General features: G+C 37.5%; 1 protein-coding gene across 1 annotated transcript; it reads right to left on the reverse strand.

Annotated features, from left to right (window-relative positions):
- Positions 1-7731: 7731 nt before the first annotated feature.
- On the reverse strand, positions 7732-10714 carry LOC141638348 (WRKY transcription factor 22-like). The gene is made up of 3 exons (XM_074447748.1): positions 10396-10714; positions 10169-10285; positions 7732-8297 (listed from the first exon to the last, which is right to left on the reverse strand). Exons 1-3 carry the CDS (start codon positions 10617-10619, stop codon positions 7886-7888), a joined length of 753 nt encoding a protein of 250 aa, XP_074303849.1. The 5' UTR covers positions 10620-10714; the 3' UTR covers positions 7732-7885.
- Positions 10715-24972: the final 14258 nt, after the last annotated feature.

Genomic DNA, 24972 nt, shown 5'->3' on the forward strand with positions numbered 1-24972 from the left:
GACTATATTGGCCACCACCCTCACTCTCAGTCTTTCTTTTCTCAACCACTCTCTCCTGAGCCATCTCCACCAATCTCTCAGCTCTCCCAGCCCTCCCATAAGCTTCCTTAACATCAGTAAGGACTCTCACGGGTAGCTTATCCATGATCTTAGGGGTCAACCCCCTCTCAAACCTCAGCGCCAGGTTCTCCTCACTCAAACCCATATCCTCAGCATACCTAGACTTCTCATTAAATCGCTTGTAGTACTCAAAGAATCGACATATCGATGTCATCTTAAACCCATCAAACTCCTCTCTCAACTTACTCCTCACATGCTGCGGTACAAACTCTTTCCTCATAGCCCTCCGAAACTCTTCCCAAGGTATAGCAGGTAAGCCCTGGTTCGCATACATCTCCCTAGCACTCACCTTCACCTTATCCCACCACTCGCCAGCTGCTTCCCTCAGGTAGAACGCAGCTTGTTCTACTCTCATCTCATCAGGACAGTGAACCAGGTCTAGTATGTTCTCCATCTCACGATGCCAGTTGTCAAGAAGGTTAGGCTCCCCGGTCCCCTTGTACTCTTTTGGGTTAAACCTCGCTATATAAAGGCTGATCTTAGAGTGATCAACCTCCTTATCCTTTCCCACTTTCTTTAAAGCCTCCGTAAGAGCATCCCGATGCTCCAAGATCTTAACGATATCATCTATGTTCATGCTCTCAGCTCTCGCATACAAAGCGTTTCTCTTGGGCGGCATCTTGAAACTATATAAGAAAGGGTAGATATAAACATACGCACTAAAACCTCAAAACACGAAAGCAGGCTGCCCAGAACACACTCGATCGAGTGCCTAAACCTACTCGATCGAGTAGAGGCTACTCGATCGAGTGCCCACCATACTCGATCGAGTGCCCCGACATCAGACCCAAAACAGACCTTCTAATCTCTAACATACTCGACCGAGTAGCATATCGAGTGACCCCCTACTCGATCGAGTGCCCTATGTACTCGATCGAGTACCCAAAAACATGATTCTGGTTGTAAAAACGTCAAATACCCACTCGATCGAGTCAGACCCACTCGACCGAGTACCTCACCTACTCGATCAAGTACCCCCTTACTCGATCGAGTCATGCTGACTCGTATATACTATCCTCATGTTATCTCACATATCCCAACATACTATGCAACTTTATAAACTCAACATTATAATATAGTTAAGATGCAATTCTACCAACTCCTCTTATGATCAACAAAACAACTATATCATATTATCAAACGCCACATAGTAAACTTCCAACATGCTTCTTGTTCAAACAACAGTTCTATATGTTTCACCAACCTTTCATTCACAATCTCAACTTTCTACTCCAAACATCCAACAATTACAACATACATCATCACATCCACATACAAGCTAACAAGCATCACATACGACCTTGACATATATACCCCCCATGTGACCGGTTCAAAATTGTAGGGCGAGTTCGCGACTTTAGGACGTCTCCCAAGCCTTTGCATTAGCTCCTACAACCTTTACCCCGGGTTCATTTTAATTGACTCCCTATATTCATTAGATTCATTGGTTACAGGTTTCAGGATCGTCTCTCTGATACCATTTTGTAACACCCCCATACTCTAAGTGCCTTACCAGGACCACTCAGGTATAAGGATGCTACCATCTCGGTTACCCGAGGCAATGATAATCATCAGACAATAACGAAACAACATTTAAATAGTATAACTTTAGTGAAAGGTTACAATCCAAAACCAAATACCAAAATACGAATACAAGTTCTCAAACCAACTGTCTAATCAGCTAAATGAAATGTTTATTAAACTACTAAAGCTACAACGGAAGACTTCTATCATCAGATTGTGGCACATCTCAGCTATCCCATGTAACTCGACTCATACCTGCTCAATATCTGTTCACTATCCCCGAATGGATCACCACAATTTTTAAAACATTAAACGGAGTCAGTACTAATCACACAATTTATATAACCAACAACACAGTAAACAAGCAGCTCAAACGGTCACACACACAATCACACCCACTCCAATCAATCTCCGTCACCGACTGTCCACTAGACCAGCCCTGCCAGTGGGGGACCGCAGCCGTACCCGCCAAATCCCCGCTCATCATACCGAGCGATAACCCAGTCCCATTAATGTGCACATCCTTTCCCGTGGCGGGTTCCACGGAGGGAAATACTAGGGCGTGAAGCCACTCCCGCAAGTGACTCCACTCAGCCGAGAACGCATCTCGAGAACCAGAGACAAAAAATCACAACCATTAAACAGCAATCAAAACCAGCAACCGTCACAATACGAATACGATAATATTCAACAATCACAAAACACCAACAATGCATTATGGGACTAATACTGAGTTGGGAAACCCTACCTGGAAAGCAACACAATCAGACGGTCTCACAGCTGATATCAAAAGGCTTCTTCTACGAATCCTCCTCCTAACATACAAACATATAATCACTACCAATCACGAAATACAACAAAACCCCCAAATCCCAATATTAGGGTTTAACCAACTTTAACGAAACACTATAAAAACGGTACGTAGATCTTACCCTCGACGCAAAGATCACCAAGGTATAAAGAAAGGTAAAATCCGACCTTCCAAGCTCCGGGATTTGTCAACAATGCGATTATTGCTAAGAACGTAGTTTGTTTTCTCTTTTGAAAGCAATTAGGTTATAAAAGTGTTTAAAGAAAAGTGGCGGAAGTAATTATATACTTAATCGCATTATTAACAAAACCCGACAAATCATCACTCCGTAAACCGGCTACTCGATCGAGTAGCTGAGGTACTCGATCGAGTGCCCTCCTTACTCGATCGAGTATCAAGGTTACTCGATCGAGTACCCAACAGGTCAGAAACTATTTTTAAAACGCAACACACCCTTACTCGACAGAGTAAGGCCTACTCGATAGAGTACCCAGAGACTCATAAAACCGTAGTATTACAACCTTGGTATGCCAATTCAACCAACTAGACTTAAAATAAGGGATTGTGATGTACTTATTAATAAGATCCGCAATAGGATACATGGTATTAGTACAAGAAAATTTTCATATGCAGGGAGGCTGGTTTTGGTGAAGGTTGTTTTGACAACTTTACACTCATATTGGGCTTCCATTTTCATTTTACCCAATGGTGTTATAAAGAATATAGAGGGTTTGTGTAGTAATTACTTGTGAGAAGGAAGTTTAGATTATAAGAAACCCCCACTGGTAGCATGAGCATCTATATGTAGGCCTAAAGAGGAAGGGGGATTGGGCATAAAGGACCAAATTCTATGGAATAATGCCATGGTTGGTAAGCTGGTCAATTGGGTCACTGAGAAAAAGGATAGCCTCTGGGTTAAATGGGTGCATTAGATTTACATCAAAAGCACAGATTGGATGAACTATTCCCCGAGCTATGAATCAAGTTGGGCGTGGCGAAAAATATGCAACACAAAAGAGGAACTAGCTATTAACTACAACAATGGGACATAGTGCTTCCAAACCAGTGGCTACTCAGCTGCAGGGTGTTACTCATGGCTATGGGAACAACACCGTAAGGTGGGATGGGAAACAATGGTATGGTGTAATTGGACAATTCCAAAGCATTCATTGTTTTCCTGCTTGACTGTTCAGAATGCCCTTAATACGCGCACTAAACTAAAAGGGCTGGGGGTATGTGACGAGACAAGATGTTGCCTATGTGAGCAGGAAGAAGAAACTCAAGAACACATGTTTGCTAAGTGTGTATACAGTAATAAGATCATACATGAGATAAATAGAGAGATTGGACTAAGCATACCGAGTGATAGCATCTTGGAGTGGTGCATGAGAAGAAGGGGATCCAAACCATGGTGAATGTCTCTGTGCTCTACCAAATCTGGTTTAAAAAAAAGATCTCGTGGGTTAGTTTTGTATGTCAAAGACGGAATCTAAGCGTGAGGATAGGTGGGCTCCAAGACTTATGAATATACCTTGGGAGGCGCGCACAAGCATATGTCGCACTATTCATGCGTGCATACGAAAGAGAAGACAAATTTGGCAGCAGCGTTTTTCGCGACTGACATTCAACCTACGCACGACCTACACGCAACCTATGCGCGACAGACATTCGACCATGGTTTGTGCTATTGTCGCGCATATCAGACTATGAAGGCTCGAGATTTGTTTAGTTTACTCGGTTTGTTCCGAGACTCGTTTTGACTTTGGTTACTAAGTTGACTTTCTTTAGGAAAGTACTTAAACTCTTTATTTCAGTTTTAGAAATCTACTTTTTTGCAATTCTTGAAGAAAACTTAATTATTTTAGTTCTAGTATGAGGAACTAATTCCTCCCTATCTTGGTTCAACTTTCGAAGCTACCGATTAATTTATTGTGAGATCGTCTTTTACCTTTTATCTTTCGAATATTGTTCTAATATCTTGTTCTTTATTTCTTTGATTATTATTTACTTTCATTATCTGATCAATACTGTTAGTAATTATTAATCTTTTGCTAGTTTAGATTATCGACTCAGGTTGCTTGACATCTAAATTAAAGTAGCAACCTTTATCCTTTCTAATTGATTCAGTTTATCATTATTTGGGTTTAGGAAGAGATTAAGCATACACTTAAATTACGACTACGTGGTTGTGGTGGTTGTTTCTATCAGTTCCTTTAATCACTATTGCTACTATTAGGTTGAAAATCGCACGCATGTGTTGGATTATTTGATAGTTAGGGTCTTATAATGTCGCGGATCGAACTATTTGACTACTCTTAAGAAGGAACAGAAATTAATATTGTATATTTATTTCACGATAGATACTTGAAGGTAAATTGGTATTTGAGACTTTTGATGATCAATTGACTTAATTGGTAGTGGAGATAAGTTAAACCGAGACCTTTAATCATCTGAATTACTCTAAGTTTATCACTTGTCTTAGTCTTAATTTACCAGACAAACCAACCCCCCCCCCCCCCAAATCGGTTACTTTACTCTACATTAATATACACATTAGTTAACTTAGTCCTTCTCTGTGGGTTCGACCCTTACTTCCATTATATTGCTATTTTTAGTGGTGTAGTTAAGTGAGTGATTATAAATTTACTTTCATAGGCATACGACTTTCAGCCCATCAAATTTGGCGTCGTTGCCGGGGACGGAGTGAAAACCCGAAAGGGCGCTACGTCGAGTTGCGCGCCACTAAGAGTAGTTGTGAGATGAAAAAAAAATGATAAGCTAGAGTGAAAAACCGTAAGGGCGGGCGCTCTAGGCAAAATGAGAGATTTAGGTAAAAGAAAAAAAAAATCCGATGTTATTTTGATCTCTGGTTGTTGTGTTAGAGACCGTCTTAAAAGAGTTTCATTGTAAGTCTTCTTTGCTTTCGCACACTTCTGGGGATCAGTGTTGGTATAAAATTATAATGGGTCCTTTGAGTTTACTCGAGGGCGAGTAAAGATCTAAATGTGGGAAAGTTGATAAGACGAATTTAGTATGTATTAAGAAGGTTGAGTTAATGAGTTTAAAGGTAGAAAAGGCGATAATTTGTAAGCGGTAATGAGTAATTGAATACCGAGTTTGGAAGTGCGAAGAAGAATGAGCTATATAGTAAAGTTGAAGATGAAGCTTGGAAACGATAAAGAAGATCTTGTGGGTCGGTTTTGTATGTCAAAGACGGAATCTAAGCGTGAGGGTAGGTGGACTCAAAGACCTATGAACATACCTTGGGAGGCGTGCACGAGCATATGTCGCACTATTCATGCGCGCATATGAAAGAAAAGACAAATTTGGCAGAAGCGTTTTTCGCGACTGACATTCAACCTACGCGCGACCTACACGCGACCTATGCGCGACAGACATTCGACCATGGTTTTTGCTATTGTCGCGCATATCAGACTATGAAGGCTCGAGATTTGTTTAGTTTACTCGGTTTGTTCCAAGACTCGTTTTGACTTTGGTTACTAAGTTGACTTTATTTAGGAAAGTACTTAAACTCTTTATTTCAGTTTTAGAAATCTAGTTTTTTGCAATTCTTGAAGAAAACCTAATTATTTTAGATCTAGTATGAGGAACTAATTCCTCCCTTGCTTGGTTCAACTTTCAAAACTACCGATTAATTTCTTGTGAGATCGTCTTTTAATTTACCTTTTATCTTTCGAGTATTGATCTAATCTCTTGTTCTTTATTTCTTTGTTTATTACTTACTTTCATTATATGATCAAAACTGTTAGTAATTATTAATCTTTTGCTAGTTTAGATTATCGACTCAGTTTGCTTGATATCTAAATTAAAGTAGCAACATTTATCCTTTCTAATTGATTCAGTTTATCATTATTTGGGTTTAGGAAGAGATTAAGCATACAATTGAATTACGACTGCGTGGTTGTGGTTGATGTTTCTATCAGTTCCTTTAATCATTATTACTGCTATTGGGTTGAGTCTCGCACGCGTATGTTGGATTATTTGATAGTTAAGGTCTTATAATATCGTTGTTCGAATTATTTGACTACTCTTAAGAAAGAACATAAATTAATATTGTATATTTATTTCACAATAGATACTTGAAGGTAAATTGGTATTTGAGACTTTCGATGATCAATTGACTTAATTGATAGTGGAGATAAGTTGGACTGAGACCTTTAATCATCTGAATTACTCTAAGTTTATCACTTGTCTTAGTCTTAATTTACCCGACAACCCCCCACCCCCCCCCCCCCCCAAATCGGTTACTTTACTCTGCATTAATATAATTATTATAATTAAGTTGGTCTAGTGGTTAATTTTTGTGGACTAAATCTTTAAATTGAAGGTCATGAGTTCAATCAATACTATATATTAAATCCAGAAACCAAGGGACTTCAATGTAATTAAAGAAAGTTATACAAATTAATTATACTATATGGTTTTAAATCAATAGCACCGTGTGATGGACCCGATTAAGGGATCTAAATGCAAATATTATATAGTTTGAGTTAAAATTAAATTATATAGAAACTTGGTAATTTTCCTAAACATTTGTAAGAGACTAAAACATGATCAATTTCCTTAAAATAAAATAATTAATTAAGATGGTCAATTTCCTTTAAATAAATTATACTACATTACATAATTCTTTCGATTTGATTTAATACATATATGTAATATATTTATATAAATATATAATTCTCTTAAAATTGCATGCCTAAAAGTAGTAAAAGTGATTTCGTAGGTAAAAAAAAGAATTGTAGTAACATTGGATATAATTATATGATCGTAATCACTTATCTGAATAGTAAAAGTAACAATATTATCAGCGAGATTAGTGAAAGTGGTAGAAACAACAACGTGAGTAGTGAAATAATCAATATTAATGCGGTAATAGTGAAAGTAACAATAATTACATCGGGAGTAGTGAAATTATCAATATTAATGCGGCAGAAGTGACAGTAACATTAATTACGGCAGGAGTAGGGAAAGTAACAATGATTACGGGCAAGCAGTGAAATGTTATTACTATTGTTTCATTAATAAGAGTAAAATATTAATAGCGGGAGTAGTGAATTTGTCCCAAAATTTATTTCATCGTAATTTTAGGATATGCCATAGAAAAATATATTAATGATAAATTTATGGGTTATGCAACTTTAAATAATTTTATTTAATGAAAAAAAATAATGGTAAGTAGAACTAGCCCGGGCGAAGCCGGGCACCAATACTAGTTTTTATAATGAGCAAATCTTATTAAATATTACTCTAAATTTATTTTTTATTTTTTTTATATTACTTTGCCCGACCATATAAGAAAACTTTATGATTTAACTTGATTTTTCATAGTTAAAACATTTGATACACCCCAATACCCCATCCATAAAATTCAAGAATCCGTTTCATTTAAGTACGGATTAGTTGTTTCTATGAATACTCCGCACAACTTATAAAGTCCATGTCTATACTCTCCAAGTACTCCAATCCTGCAAAAAAGTCATCTTCAAACACCCTATTTTGTTCATAAACACCTACTCCTCCTACAAACCCCGCTTTTCTATCATCATCCTTGTTCCATTGAGCTCCAACCACTTTCTCGTTTGCGATTTGTGGCAGTGACATGGTTGCCATGTCTACGGTCTCGGTGGTTGTAAGGACTTCATTTGAAGTGCGAAATCGTTTAGAACTACGCCCTGCTTGAGATGGACGTCGACTAGGATAATCATGATTATGGTCGTTTATGTAGCTGATCACGAATTTCCCTTCTTCACTTTGGCTTTGCTCTACTTGCTTTCTTGCCATACACCGTCCACTTGAGTTACTGCATCTATAATAGCTCCTGTTTGAATCATACGTGCAATTATTAACATTATTACTAATCTATACAACATCAACCGCAAGGCCGTCTAAGGGAGGTTTTAGGAGCTTCTTAAAACCGGGGCCAGTAAAAATAAAGGGCTCCAATAACTAATTTTCATTTTTTTTAGGAAGAATTGACGGGAATAATCCGACCTTTATGACATCTTCCAAGAATAATCCCACCTTTCAATAATCCGAAAATACTCCCATCTTTTGACCTCATCTTCTCTAAACAATCCCTCCATAAAAATGACTTGTTATAGTAGGTAATGTGAGTGTCTTCAAATTATTACTCCCTCCCAGTCAATATAATGTTCCCTCTTTCCCGAAACGGATTATTCAACTAATGTTCCCCTTTCTATTTTTAGAAACTTTTACTTTTATTTTATTCATCCCTCTCTCCTATCATCAAACCCCACACAACTTTTTTACTCATATTTTATTACTTTCCTTTATGTTTTGGCCCCACAATTCTTTATTTAACTACTAATAATTCATCCTTCTCTCCTATCACCAACCCCACACAACTCTTTTACTCCTATTTAATACTTTTCCTTAAGTATTGTGCCCATATCAAATGGGAACAATATAGCGACTGGGAGGGAGTATTTAGTTATTTTACTTCACATAACCATTTCTCTCTCTTTCATGATAAACAAATATTATAAGACAAAATATCTACAACTTAACATGTACATTGTCTTATGTACCGATGCAAGTAATTTATGAACAATGAATATACGGTAGTGATGATAAAATCTAAACATATGCAAAATTGAATGTAATTGTTGCACGTAGGTAGCATAGTATTGACTGAATACACCCAATTTAGACAAGAAACGGAGTGAACAAAGGACACAATAACTAGTTTCTATGGTTAGCAAAATTTTCCCCCGCTTTTGCATTAATTCAAGTGTGAGATCAACACTTTTTTAGTACTTTTTCCTGTGAATGAAGGAGTATGGTGAAATATGATTTTAATGGCAACATGTACAACTTATTTAACAATGAAGGAGTATGGTGAAATAAGATTTTAATTGATCGGAAGTTTTTGTTTATGTTAACAATTGAAGAGTATGGTGATTTAATTCACCTATGTACTGCTTTTGATTGAAATTTTTTTAGTACGTACTTGATTTTGGCCGATGAAATGAGTTCTTTAATGGTGTTCTTTTGTTGTTCATCTTTTCTGAAGTTTGTTAAGATTAATTTATGTGGGTTTAGAGTGTGGGAGATGAAGGGATGAAATAATTATAAAAATAAGTAAGAGACTTGAAACCTTTTAATCAGGTAATAGGTAAAAGAGAGTGTTTAGAGAAGATGCGGTTAAAAGGTGAGATTATTTTCGGATTATTGAAAGGTCAGATTATTCTTGGAAGATGACACAAAGGTCGGATTATTTCCGGCAATTCTTCCTTTTTTTTATTAAAAAAATGGTAAGGAAAAATAATAGTGGTTCTTTTATATCGTGGATTGCTTATAATTTGGGGCCTCATTTTGATATTTAGAATATGGCCTCTTAAATTTATTAGATAGCCATGAGCCCATGATCAACCGCAACAATCACCGGTGGAGCTAGGATTTCCGATTCATAGAAAAGAATTTATTTAGTTAATTTAATCATTTTCATCCATTTTTTTTTGTTTTTGTTTTTCGCATATTTTACTACATACGCAATAACAACAACAACAAAGCTTTCATACCATGATTTTGGTCTGGATATGTAATTCTGTACCTAATGCAGATGTCATCTAACTTAGCTAACAAAGTTGCCGATAATATTAGAATCGTCCCAATTTTGAAGGCAATACAAAAATGTATAAGAAAGCAAAGTGTAATTTTTAGACAAACCTCGGAAAAGGTGAACCCTTAATGATCTTTTCGCCATATTTTCTCCAATTCCATTTGTCAGACAAGATTCGATCCTCGGTCGCTTGATGAACTAGAGTGTTCTTGTACTTACTTCTTCTAATAATACACAACCAACCATAAGTGAAAATCAGAACTTGAAAAACCATTCTATTTCATATTCGAAAATTTAGACTCAAACTCAAACTCAAACTCAAACTCAAAATTACCTTCTTCTTGGTGCCATTGACGCATTATTAACGTAGGTAACAGCTATCGTCCCTCGATTTGCATCGTCGTTATAACATTCATCATTCATGGTTGTACTCATGGTATTATAATCTTCAACTTGAAGCCGTGATGAGTTAGAAGGTAACATGCCAATATGTCCTTTGACAATGGCTTGTAAATCCCAAGAATAGTCACTTAATCTTTCAAAGTTGAGTTCACTCATTTTTTATTTATGAAATTAATGGACATTTATGAAACATTGTGTCTTGCTTAATTATATAGTAGGAGTATATTTCATAGGGGAGGAAATGTGGATAGTGAGAACGTGAACTTGGCTCAAATTATTCGCTTTAGATTGTGATAAGCATGGTTGACTTTATTAATATCTCAAAGGTTTGGAATTTTTTGGATGGTTGACCAATTATATATTAGTTATCTTGGATTTTTTTTGTATAGTTGACAATTTATTATATATTAATGGAAGATTATAATTGAATACTTTGTAGGTATTTCTTCCTCCCAATTAATAGCCTGCAAATCACGTATATAACGTAAATCATCTGATAGTGACATGTTTGAGGTTTAGAGGGCATAACCTGAATCATAAACCCTCTACAAAATTGCTCTTGGGAGGTTTGAACCTGGGCCCCTCGAGAATTTTACCCGAAATTTAACCACTAGACTCTATCCTTACGGACTTCCTCCTAATCATTTGTTTACTTTTCTTTTTTATTATTTACATAAGAATATTTTAATCAAATGTAAACAAATAATACCCCGTAAATGTTCATATGTCGGCTAGTCGCTAAAGGAACTGCCCTTTAAGTTTGAATTACAAAATTGGATTGAGAGGTCGTTATATACTTATCAATCAAGTTTGAGACATATTGACTTGGGGTCTATAAGAAGTACCAAGTGATCAATAATGTGTGAGTTTTGCCCTTTTTTTTTAAAATTTTTTTATGAGGATATTTAATTTTTGCTATGTATAAGAACGAATGTTGTTTGAGGAGCCGAGTTGGTCGATGGCCTTTAATAAGAGTCAAATATAATTAATGAGGCGTTTGGTTAAAGAAAGGGAAAGGGAAAGGAAATTACAAAGGGTAAGAGGAGAAAAGGTAAAAGATTACTTAAAACTTAACTAGTTGTTTGGTTACATCAAGCAAATGAAGTGTGGTGGGTTGTGGTTTGTTTTGGTGTGTGGGTGGGTGGTGGTTTAGGTGGGGTGGTTCTGGTGGTGGTGACAGTGGTGGTGGCGTCATGGTGGTGGTGGTGGTGGGGTGGTGGTGGCGGTGTTGTTGTGGTTTATGTGGGGTGGCTGTGGTGGTGGTTTTGGTGGTGGTGGATGGCGTCTTGATGGTGACTGGTGTGGTGGGAGTCGCAAGTGTGGTGGTAGGTAAATAAGGTGGTTGAAGGGTAACAAGGGTAATGAAATCTCATACTTGGGGAGGAGGGGGTAAGGAATTAGATTGATTGAGGGGTAAGGGAGGGAATTTCATTCTCTTTGTTTATGTCAAACAAACACCAACAGAGGAAATCAGTAACTTTGTTTCTCTTTCCCTTTCTTATAGACCTTCAACCAAACGCCTCCTAAGTGTATGAGAATTTGTTTGAGGTGGAGATTAACTGGAGGTTTGTTCGAACTGGTTATTGACCTTTAATAAGAGATGAATTTATCTTATCTTAAGGAGTCGAAGTAAATTTGAGTACTATAGATTTGAGTGAAATTCTAAGAGATTTTACAAAAAACTTAGTAACGGTTGACCTATATAAAAACACTAAACTGAGTACATTTTATCATGTGATTTAAGTTATTATATTATACATAGAGATGCTACCAATTTTCTCTTTTCAACCTTCTCTCTAGACTCTAACCTTCTCATTTCTCCCTCTCACAACCGACTACATTAATATAACCGACTACATTAATATATATATATATATATATATATATATATATATATATATATATATATATATAGAGGTGGGATCCGGTGAGAACGATCATTCGGTGAGAACGGTGAGAACGCATATCTATCTCACGCCTAACTAAATTCTCACGCTAACTATAATTAATTAATTAATGAATATAAAATGCCGAACCCCTTTTCTACATCATTAAACCCACGTGCCCCATTATACTCACACATTATCCTTACTGCCTCACATTCACGAAGCACCACTGCACCAGTCACTACTCCGACAGTCATCCACGACCGCCGGCGAGTTGCTAGTATCAACCACCTTCAATGCCGGCGTCAACCACGCAGTTAAACTACAGCTCAATCACCACCTTATTTGATGCCAACAACCACCATACCTTCGTCGTCGTCGATCTATCTCCGGCGACGAGGTGGCTAAAACTGACCGACAATATATATGGGCTGTGTGATAGTCGCCGGAGACGGTCCTTTCTATCGTCGGGCCCGCAGATTACGCAACGAAGAGAAGGAGGTGAGGTATTTCGTCGGCGACGTAATTAGTATGTAGCGTGGAAATTGATGTATCTAACTATCGATTTAATGTATCTACCATAGATACACATAATTAGTTGCTAGGTACATTAAATTTGGTTTGAGATGCATAAATATTGAAATCAGATACACAAGTTTCATGTACCTCATGGATTGTATGTAGCGTTGAGATCGATGTTTCTGGGATCCATGAGCAACCACCATCACCCACCCACCCGTCCCTGGATACTACCACCAGTCCACCATCAACCATCGATTCCAGGACTGAATAGAATGCAACGAATTTGCAGGAAGAATAACGGGATAAATATAGATATGACCTTCGGAAACAGCTGTTGAGCAGTAACATAATTTGATGGAACATCTGAGACAAAGATACACCACAGAATAACCTTACAGAGCATCACCAAATCACCATCCTGACAAAGGCCAAGGAATACTGTATTTCCTGAGTATCGTCTGCATCAAACTCCTAATTGAGATTACAGGTATATATAACAACCTCACTTCATTAAGGAAAGGCGGCATTATATGCACGTTTGAGTCGTAATTGAGTTTATTAGTTGGGATAAATATATAAATGACATTCTGAGAGTTTCTGATACTGTAATTCCTGAGTATCTTCTGCATCAAACTCCACCAGTCCACCATCAACCATCGGCAGTGACCGTAGTAAAAAAAAAACCAATGAAATAGGGAGAAAGGCAGTAAGATGGATTAGGTGACAACGGGATTCAAGAATGGTCATCTGACGTATTCCGACAACAACACCTGTACGGAATCTGCGATTGTAAGTGGTACACCGAGATAAGAGTTTATGGGAGGGACTTTAGGGATTGAGGAGGGAAGAATAAAAAGTGTAGGTTGTGTACTGGTGATGCCGGCGTGGTGTCGTCGGAGCTGTGGTGGGCACGCCGACAGTGAAGGTGGTGGTGGGGATACCGGCAGTGAGGTGGTGGTGAGGTATGAGAGAGGATGGGTGGTGGAAGTGTGTTGTGCAGACGCGCAGTACTAGAGGACTATTTTGATTTAATTAAGACCATTAGATTGTTTTTGTTTTTAATCTTATGGTTAGTATGCGTTCTCACCATTCTCACCGAGTGATCGTTCTCACCGGATCCTAAATCTATATATATATATATATATATATATATATATATATATATATATCGGGTGGGGTTACAAGATAAGTAGATCAAGCAAAATAAACGATATTTTAATCAGTTATAAGAGGACGAGGTAGAAGAGAATATTGGTAAGAGAAGGCAGATAGTATTTTTCTTATAACATATACAAATATCTACATTACTACGATACTCTCTACATTATCGACTTGATACACCTCCCTGGCCCTGTAACCATCGCAATTTTGTCTTAAAAAGAAGAAATCGATTAACTTGATCCTCTTGAATCCTCCCCTAGCATAAAATTTCACCCCTACAATATTGTTGGGTCAGCTAATGGGGGCAATAGTTGAAGGTGATGGGTACAAGTTGCAATAGGGTGGTACAAGCATAGCCCTCAACCGTGTTGACAAAGGACCCAATGAGGCCTACAATAACCCAAACTATTTAATCACAGATTCTCATTTGTAATGAACAATATCCGTCATAAGCTTAGAACGGGTTAAATAAATCCACATAGTTAGATAAAGATAAAATATTTGTGATTTCATAGACACTCTGATTTTTGTTTTATCTATTTATGTGGGTAATATTAAACATGTCAAAAACTTGTGACAGGTATACCTATCACAAGGGAGACTTGCTATTGTTTAATACGGAGTAAGACCATTTTATGTAATATGACTACCCCATAATAAGAAGCCTACATAAATTAGTTAATAAATTTGTGAAAAAAAATACTTTATTTTGATAAATAAATATTTTATATTGACATAGATTTAATTATATCGCTATTTTGGGGTATTTTTTTTATTAAACCAATCTTATGATGTAAAACGATCCTATAAAAAAAAGTCGATAAACTGTGACCGTGATCTAACGAGTTAACCATATAAGGAGGACTTGAACTTTCATGTTTTTTAGCGATAAGGACCCGAACTTTAAATGTTTAGCGTTAAGGACTTGTATCACATTTCCGTTACTCTTCTGTTAAGTTAATTTTACTTTCCTTTTATTTACTACTCACATTTATTTCAATGGATCTTCTTATATCTTTCCTCTCATCTCCATTTTTCAATCATTCATCTCCTTCCTCTGTACTAGCATTGTAGCAGACTACTAAAAATCCACCATTGGAACAAAACTTAAAGAACAACCAAACTCAACCCCTAAATTACTTGAATTTTCACCATTATTGTGGCTATCATATTGGTTGTTTCTTTCATGACTCCTTCAATATCTTGTAAGTGGACTCGTTTTCTCATCATTATAACCGTTCTTCAAGACGACCAATACAGTTTTTCATGGAGTTATGTTGTAGGGTTGGAATGTTTATTGAATAAATTAGGATCTTGTGTGGACTTGAACTCTCGAGGTCCCAAATATGGTTCAAAATATCGGTATCGCTTGTAGTAGCGGTACGGTATTGGTATATTCGATCCTTAATCGGCCGTTGCGGACAGATCGCAGTGAATTTCGGTAATTGATTCGCAATATCTCGTATCGGTAGAGTAAAGTGATACAATTCGGCCAATACGATATAACTCGGCTGAGATTTCGAACCATTGACTCTCAAATCGTATGGGTTTTATTGTTTTCGAAATGATTCGGTTATTTATTTAAACTTATATTAGTTTCTTTCCCGAGCATTCACCTTAGAAAAATTGGGGGAGGGGGGATTGCCAAATGCTTAAGAATATGTTCAATGATGGCATGGTATAAGAGAAAATGTTGGCAGATGAAGAAGGGAGGAGTAAATAGAAAAAGAACATCCTAAACAGAATGATGACGGAAAATAGAGCTGAGGTCCTTAACGCTAAACAGATAAAATACGGGTCCTTATCGCTAAAAAAGTTGAAAGTTTAAGTCCTCTTTGTATGGTTAACTCGTGATCTAACTGGTGGAGCTCCATAGGGGCCTCGGCCCATCCCCTAATACTACTCCAAAAGTCCAAATGTGAAGTTCAGCCCAGCCATGTATTTCTCTCGAGATACCCATCTTTTCTTTCGGTTAAGATTCTCTCACTTTTCTAGCCCAATTGCTAATATTATCAACAAATTTTAAATTATCGACAATGTTAATGAACTTTCCATTTTTCTCTAATTTAAACCATAACAATAGGTCTTGGTATAGACGGGTGGGGCGAACAGACGGGTAAAAACCTCTAATAAAATGGGTATGGGGGACAAGGTGGGGCACCCCCCATGTGCTTCCCACTTTATGGCAAATGAGTATTTTGTGAGGGGAAATGGTATCCGTCTATACATATAGACGGATAGTGTCCGTCTATAATGAGAATTTGTGAAACCACAAAAATCACTTTCTCACTAAAATACAACACAAAAACGAAAACCGCTTTCTAAACTTCCGAATTTTCGTATCAACAACAAATTGACGCATTCTAATCTTCAACTCCCCCACCAACAACAACAAATCGACGATGTAAGTGATCTAAACTCGTAATTTTTCCATTAATTTCGTGAATTATTCGTAGATTAACAATAAGAATTCATGATTTAGAATGAATAATTAGCGATTTAGAACAAATTAGGCCTTGTTCTTTCGTCAGATTCAGTTCAGTTTAGTTCTGCCCCGCCCATTCCAACTTATTGTACTAATCGATGCCAATTCCCCCTCCAAGTTACACGCCCAAACCTAGGTCTGGAAGTAGGTGTTACGAGCCTAGGTTTGGACCTATGTCTTTCACATCCAAGCCTTTTTTTTGTTATTATTTTTTTTCTTTTTAAAAATCCATCTTTTGGATATCGTTAAATAATAGTAATTAAAATTATTTAGTAGTTGAATTTTATTAATTAGGGACATTTTATGTAACACTATTAGTTGAATTTACATAACTTACATTGTTAAATACTCGTATGTTTTTTTATCATTAACGTCATTAAATATAGTAATGTGTAATATTAACGTCATTAAATATTGTTTCAACAAATAAATATTACTTTATTAGTTGAAATTAATTAACTCGCGTTATCATATGCAATTTAATTAAATCTACATTGTTAAATGTGTTTTGTAGAATTTTAATTGAATTTATGCAATTAATGTTATTTTGTTCATTAGATGGCTGATAAGGGAAAAAAGGTTGCTAAAAAAAGACAACTACAAAATCGACGAGGGACGGCTGGGAGAGAGCTTTCAGCAAGCGGTCACCTCGCCCGTTCAGCCTCGAATTTCTTTACATCCAGTCGCAACGATGACTTGGAGTATGACTTGGATAATGAGCAGTTCAAGAAGGCGCGGGAGGAGGAGCCAGTGGGTGCGGAGGTTTCTATTTTGTCTTCGTCCGCTGTGAATATTAAACAGGCGAAGACGAGTAGTTTTCAAAGAATTTTGAAGGAGGGTTCGAGTAGGGACGTGCCACGATTCCAAAGAAGAAGGGAAGAAAGACACGTCTTCGATAATTGGTCGTCCTGTTCTTGGTGGCCCAATGGTTCCTCACGCGATCCTTGGTTTGGGGTAGGGGGAATATTTAGACTTGGCAAAATCAACCCAACCGAAAAGGCTGGCCTAGAATTGACTCGAACTACAGCACCGAAATGTGACCAGAAACCCGAATATTGGTGACCCATAGCTGACCCGACCTGAAATGATCAAATTCGAAACAACCCAACCCGAAATTGACCTGACAAAACATAGCTTTTATCAACCGAAAATGACTTTAAGTGAGTAATTTGTAGCAAACAACAATAACTCATGGTAAATAACTAATGATGGGCACAACCGCGTAAGCACATTTAAAATGTTAAAATCAATAATACAAACTTTTGTAGCCCTAAATGCATAACATGTTAAAATCAATGATACAAACTTATGCATAAGCACTTAGCAGCATAATTCATTGAATCTAAACTACTGTGTTTACTGAAGCTGCAAAACATGAAAAATGGTCATAATTGTTTACGAGTAAGCGAATTAAGTGAAGCTCATGTAGACGATGTAGTACTACACTACTATCTCAAGCAAACGTGTTATTTGCGTGGGAATTTAGTGGGGTTGGTCTAATGTCAGTTTCACAATTGTGCGCACGGTTGCACCATCTCTTCATCTTTTTTTGTTAATGCTGTGAGGTTGAATTTATGACTTGAATCCGTTAGTCGTCATTTCGAACGATTATAAATGGTATTCGTATCTGTTATTGGGTTAGGATCTGTCTTGGGCCTTATTATATAAACTCTCTGTTGGAATAAAACATCCACCACAAGGTATTAAAGTTGCTAAGTGTTCACTACTACAGATACAGCCTATAACAACGGGTAAAAACCGTTGTAAAATAAAAAAGCGGACGTTGTTAAAGCGGCCGTTGTAGAAGGTATTTACAACGGTTTGCTTATTTAGTGAAACCGTTGTCTAAAGTATTCACCACGGTTAAAAGCCGTTGTTGTTGGGTGTTCTCCGTTGTGGAAAGTGTTTCAAAATTTTGGAGGGAATAATATAACAACGGTTGTCGTATGTATAACCGTTGTTGTAACTTTCCCTCCAAAATTGTGAAGTCTTTTGACAACGGGTTTATGGTACATACCCGTTGTTGAAATTTTTTGTAACAACGGTTCTATGTTTAATACCCGTTGTTGTAATTTTACCTCCAAAATTGTGAAGACTTTTAACAACGGTTCTTTGTTTAATACCCGTTGTTGAATATTATGCGCGGGTATTTGTGAATGTCATTCACAACGGTGTTATTTTTATTAACCATTGTGAAAGGTATTCACAACGGTTTTTTTTTAGTAACCGTTTTTATTACAAACTCCTAATGTTTTGAAAAAATAAATTTGTTTCATGCCATTCAAAACCCGCATATGTGTCAACAGACACCATATACCAAAGACAAAGATAAATCACACGGGTTGGGTTCATCGAACTCAATAGATTCAATTCAACCACAACAAGAAATTTGCATCATATATATATATATACTTATAAGGAGTTGAATTTACATGAACTAATCATTCCCTAACTTCAACCAAAAATTTACTAATAAGTTGATCTAAACTCTGAGTATCATGCATTTCTAAATATATTCTAAGACGTAGTTGCCCCACATGTCTCTTACTTCGTCTATATCTACACTTGAGTCGCTCAATCACAGACGGGTTGATTGCATCTGCGCGAAAAAACAAAGAGAAGACATTATGGTATATATAGCGCAAGCAAGACAACATTAGCAACATCATGGTATATATAGCAGCAAGCAAGACAACATTAGCTCTAATTTAAAAAAAAGTAATAAACACATGTTTAAATTATTACTAACCTTGTCTGGAATAACGAGATATCTTCGCCTAATAATCTCCAACATGAACCGACAAGCGTAGTATCCACATTGTATGCTATCCGGGTTTGCGAGGGTCTATTATTACATAAAAAAACAAACGAGAGAAGGCTCACATCAGAATCTTGAACTTTAGGTATTGTATTAGTATTAAACACAGATTTTACACTTAATGTTATTGTATTTGAGCACGTACCCCTGTTATCGTAATAAAATCAGGGTCAACATCAGAATTTTTCGTGGGTTGATCCTGCTCGTTTGCTCTTTTCTTCTTAAAGGCCCTTTTTTTAAAAAATAAAAAAGGAGGCAGAAACTAATTTTTTTAGGGGCAAAAATATGAAAGAACTTTTTTCTATAAATAAAAAATGAAAATGTTATTATAAATAAATCAGTATTATAAACTTACATATTAATCAAGTGCTTAAAAGTCTCGCTTGGTTGATGATGTAAAGAGTCCAACCAGAAAACTTTAGTCCTTGTCGGCATGATGGCTGCTAGCACCCAATGAGTCCTACATCAAGAGACATCATCATTATTAACAAGTACATATATTAGGTATGAAAATGCAATTGTAGGGGGAAACGTAATATTAATTTGTTTATTACCCTTTTTCATTATAAGCGCCAAAAATCAACTTCTTGGTTGTCGCCAATTGCTGAGCAATATACTCTACCCGTTGTTCGAACGAGAAATCCGGAATAAATAAAGATAAAACATAGGGGCACAGGAATCCGTATAGATCAGATGGAATATTCTTCTCGGGGATCACTCTCAATTTCAATATCCTACATTATTACGGTATTAATTCCGGTATTTAAAACACTATCTAGTAGTCAGAATATTAGACTATGAAATTATTTATTAAGAAACTTACTTCATCCAAACAAATATGTGTGATATATCAATCTGGTCTAGGCCAGCCCATACGGCTAGCGGATCCCATGATATAAGCGCTTGGCGCTCAGCCCCTAGAATATCCTCCTCGAGCGGAATAACTATCACTTGCTCGGTGGCTATGCGATGGCCAACCTCCTCATGCAGTCTCATCATCGTCACCGTTCTTACTTTTTGCATGTAATCCTTCCCTTTATATTGTGTGGAGTTTAAAGTCCTAACTTTCAGGTCCGGGAAAGAATGAGTCTTTGATTTTGTCCCCTACACAAAATTACCATATTTTTTATAAATACAGACAAAATATAAATAAAGGGAGCGAGGTTAATTTTTAAAAAAATGGAGAAGTTAATTAAATACATACCTCATCAAGTTGTTGTGAAGTCGAGGTCGTTGGCATGTCTGTGGACTTTGGCTTATCCGCCAAAGCCGCCTTTTTTGTTCCCTAAAAAAAAAAATAACATATAAATTTAACATATAAAAACATTCAACAATTAAAAATGTAACATATATATATATATAAAGGTATTTCTTCTAACCCCAATCGTTTCATTTGCTCGGGCGGCGGAGATATCTTCGCCAAGTAGATGTGAGTATCGGGCCATTGGATGAAACTTCCAAGCGCATCTCCCAGAATGGTAATGTCGTCACGAATCGGGACAGCGGTTGAAAGTTTTCATGGCCTGGATTGATTGTAGTTATCTCTACTATTCTATGATTCGGCAAAAGTTTTTCGCCATGAACTACGTTTCATTTGCTGCAGATTTGTTTTCTACGAGACCCCGGCCAACACGCACATGTGGCTTTTCGATTCTATTAGGGTCGCAAGAATAACGGCCTCTTGTTTACTACCAAGAATATACACATACATTATTATATCTTTGCAAAAACGCTTCAAAATTCAAAAGATTTTACAAAAACGCTTTGTCTCGGGCCGATTTTTGCACAAACTTCAGCATTCATATAAATTTAACTAATTAAACACTTCATGCATACCTTTCGAAAACAGGAACCGACTTGAAGGGGATGTATCTTTGTTTTCCATCAGCCGTCTTCTCATCAAGTTGCATCTCCTTTTCAGACCCATTATTTACCTAATAAAATTAACCAATTCAATGGCACCATGTCAGAAGTTGGCATTGAACACACCCCCTGATCTTACCCAAAAAAAAAAAAAACAAAAGAAAAATAAGGAAGTATTAGGTACCTGATCGGCTTTAGTTGTTACAACCCGGAAGCATTATTAGGTACCGATCTTTCGAATCTCGTTGACCGATACTTCCTTCTCATGTATTGCCAAGGTAGTAGCGGCCTCTTGACCAATCTGTTATACCTTATTATTACCCCCTTTAGAAATGACATCCTCCATCATCTTCACTTCTTCTTCGGAAAGCTTACCTCCAGCATTCAGCTTTAGTAGTACGGATGCCATTAACTGAAGCTGCTTGCCAAGAATGTAATGTGTCAGCAATTTTTATCCCAACAATAACATGTGAATTGAACTTAAATGAAAATAATAGAATAAATGTTACCATGTCAGCCTTCTCAGACTTAGTCTTCCTTTTCTTCTTTATCTGGGCAGTTTTCCCATAATATTTCGTTACTCCAACCTGTAACGGGACGCCCCTCAAACGACCTGGATGTTCGGGTCGGCCGATCGCTCTAGCAAGAACGTCATTACGACCACTGGGAGTGAATTTCCCTTCTTCTACCTCTTTCAATACGTTATCGTATAATATATTAAATAAACTTCAAATTATATTTGTGACTAAAATAATAAAGTTAGTAATGAACTCGTCTTAATAAAATAATGCTTACTATGTTGGCCAAAACTTCCTCATCATATTTGTCATGCGACGACCGGGATCCTTTAGGCGTGTGCCTGTGGACAAGGCCCTCGGGAACTGCGTCCGAGGGATCCACACCGGCATAATCGACTCGAGGTTCTTTCGAATCGAATTAAGACATATTAGAGTCGCCACCAAGTTTTTTGGGAACTTGGAACCGTTCAAGTCAACTTTACACCTTTCATCGAAAAGCATAAAGCCCATCGACTACGAGTGATTAAAGATAAAGACTTGTACCCTATATCACTCGATTTGAATGACTCTCGTAATCCAATGGTATTTAGACGGATCCACAAACCATAGATCTTGAGTAAGGGGTGAGGGTACGTGTTGGGAAGCCCATAAGGACACCCAACCCCGCCCGTCAATAACGGCCTCTACTAAGTCAAGTGTCGGATTTCAAACAAGGTCATAGCTACTGCGATGTATGTAATGCAAACGTTGTTTTAACCCTATCATGTGACAACAATTTCTATGTCGTTTTAGATGCAACTAAACTAACTTTGTCAAAGTTGTAATTTAGCATGTGGGTTGATTAATCTAAACAACATACAAAGTAAACAAACAAGGCTTAGGGGGAATGGGGGAGCCGTTGGGATCTACCTATTACAAACCAGGCATTTCATGCCGACACAACAATAAGTAAATTACAACTCGATCTAAATACAATTGCTACAAACGACTCAAGACGCGACACAAAACACACGGCCAAACGGCCTTGAAAACCGTGCACTTGAGGGTGGCCCTCGGCTCACATGACCCACGGTCCTTGGGTCATCCTCGTATTGCGTGCTCGCGCTTAATCTCATCGAATTAGACATAAGGCTACGCACCAAAGCATGTATTAGCATAAACCGGGCCATGTTGCTTTCGACAACATGCGGTTTACTACGCTTTTACAAGCATTGGGAACAACCGTCTAACCAAATAAAACCAAGGTTTTCAAAAAAGGTTTTGACTCAAAAAGGAGAACAAATTACAAATAGATTACAAAACGTGACTCAAAGAAACATAAATTAAATACAAGCGATAAAACGAATAAAGAACGAACGATGCAAAAACAAACGAAATAAGGGAGGCCAAATACACGGCCAAGCACACGGCCAACCACGGCCCAACCAGAGTCAACCTAGTTCCTAAGTTAGATTCATTAGTTAGATCGAATGATTGCGAAAAGGAATCGAAAACAAGGTCAGAAAACGAGTTAAAAACGATGTTGATTGATTGTCGCGTTATGGTGCATTCTACACGGCCTAAAGGGTCTATTTAGGTCAAATTCGCTAATTAATTTAACTCATCGAGTGTCAATGAGAAGGTGCTAATCACGCACTCTCATACTAGCGAGAAATTAGGTGAAAGAGATAGATGCATTCAATTATTTACAGAAATCGTCGATTGATTTTTAAAGCTATGTCGAAGCCACCTAAAGTGTCTAATTAAATTATTGAATTGAATTAAAGTCATCTAATTACGTCATAGGTTAACAATCAGAAGTTAAACTAACATACAACGGGTCCTAGGGTATATCGAATTGGCCGAAACAACAAGGGGGTCAAAAGCGAAGAGCGAAGTTAGACAATCGTTTTATTTATGCCCTACCTTGAACACGAGGATATGTAAATGAGACGGGGGTGTACGACCGACAGAAGGAGCGGTTTCTTTTCCCATCTCAAGTCAACGCGGGTGTTCATGGTGGTACTTTAACTCATACTCGGACTAACTAGTTTCATAGTTAATTTAGAACGAACGATAAACAAACAAAAAACAAACAAAAACAAGCTATAAAAAAAGGCATAAAAAACGAAATAAAAAAAAGGAAGAGAAGGGGATTTGATGCACCCTCAACCTACATGTATCGTTGACACCGTCTTGGGTCGTAATCGAAGGTAGGTTTTATCTCGAGAGGCCGTCGTCGACGAAGAACAAAGCACACGCGCGTTTTGGAAAGTTTCTGGACAGCAGTTTTAAAACAATGATATCTCCCTCGTTTCACGACGAAAATTCGATCCGAAAGATGTTTTGAAAACTAGAAAGAGAGGAGAACAAGGATCTTAAAGCAACCCCTGCTCGATTTGGGTTATTGGGCACGAAAAACGAGCACAAACAGAACTGGACAGACAAGGAAAAACCGCGAAAACAGAGTGTTATTTCACTCTGTTTTTCGAGGGATTTCGTGTACTCTCAAGGGCAATTTGGCTCGTGATTCTTTATCTAATGTGTGTATGGATGTTGTATGGTTAATTAGGAACAAGAAACTCGAATTTTTATGGTGATTTGATGGAGGAACGAGATGATTTTCGAAGGAGGCACACAAACAGTTTCTGTTTGTGTGTCGGTTTTGTGTAGGGTTTTTGGAGGATGTTTAGGGTTTGTTTCTGAGGTTTAAAGCTTATGGGTGATGGTTGGATGTATGGAGAACTTAGAGGAATGAATGTATGGAGAAGGGGTGGTATTTATAGGGAGTTAAAATAGGTTAAAAGGGAGGGGAGGCAAATCGGGCTCCATGGGAATAGCTGCTGTCCAGCAGCTTTGGGAGGGGTTTCTAGGGTTCGTTTTGGGGGATTTCTTGGTGATTAAGCTAGGATAATATGGGTAGGATACTAGGGTATGGGTTAGGGTTAATGGGTACGGGTCTTGGTAGTGTTTGAAGCGGGTTTGGGCTCGGGAATTGGCTCGCAAAACAGGGGCTGTTTGCGGTTTGGTGCGGGCTGCTTGGGGTTGGTTTTGAACGAGATTTTGGGCTGCTTGTGAGGGGGTTCGAACATGGGTTGATGGGTGTTGGTATAGGTGGGTTAGTGTACTCGAGATTCGTGCCAATTCGCAAAAGAAACGGGCTTAAAAAAACGAGCTAAAATCGAGCTCAAAACACACGATGCAAAACGAGTTCCTCGCTTTTAAAAAACGATTTTTCAAATCAAATAACAAATTAAAATAAATGACTTTTCAAATC

Source organism: Silene latifolia, unplaced genomic scaffold, assembly GCF_048544455.1.
Source record: "Silene latifolia isolate original U9 population unplaced genomic scaffold, ASM4854445v1 scaffold_20.1, whole genome shotgun sequence".
NCBI classification, from domain to species: Eukaryota; Viridiplantae; Streptophyta; class Magnoliopsida; order Caryophyllales; family Caryophyllaceae; genus Silene; species Silene latifolia.

Bases quoted from the DNA above. Each gene is read 5' to 3' on its own strand.
- LOC141638348 (XM_074447748.1), bottom strand. From the start codon at position 10,619: ATGAGTGAACTCAACTTTGAAAGATTAAGTGACTATTCTTGGGATTTA. The intron at 10,286-10,395 runs GTAATTTTGAGT...GTGTATTATTAG, and splicing joins TCAATGGCACCAAGAAGAAG to AAGAAGTAAGTACAAGAACA. The intron at 8,298-10,168 runs GTTTGTCTAAAA...TGATTCAAACAG, and splicing joins AAGGGTTCACCTTTTCCGAG to GAGCTATTATAGATGCAGTA.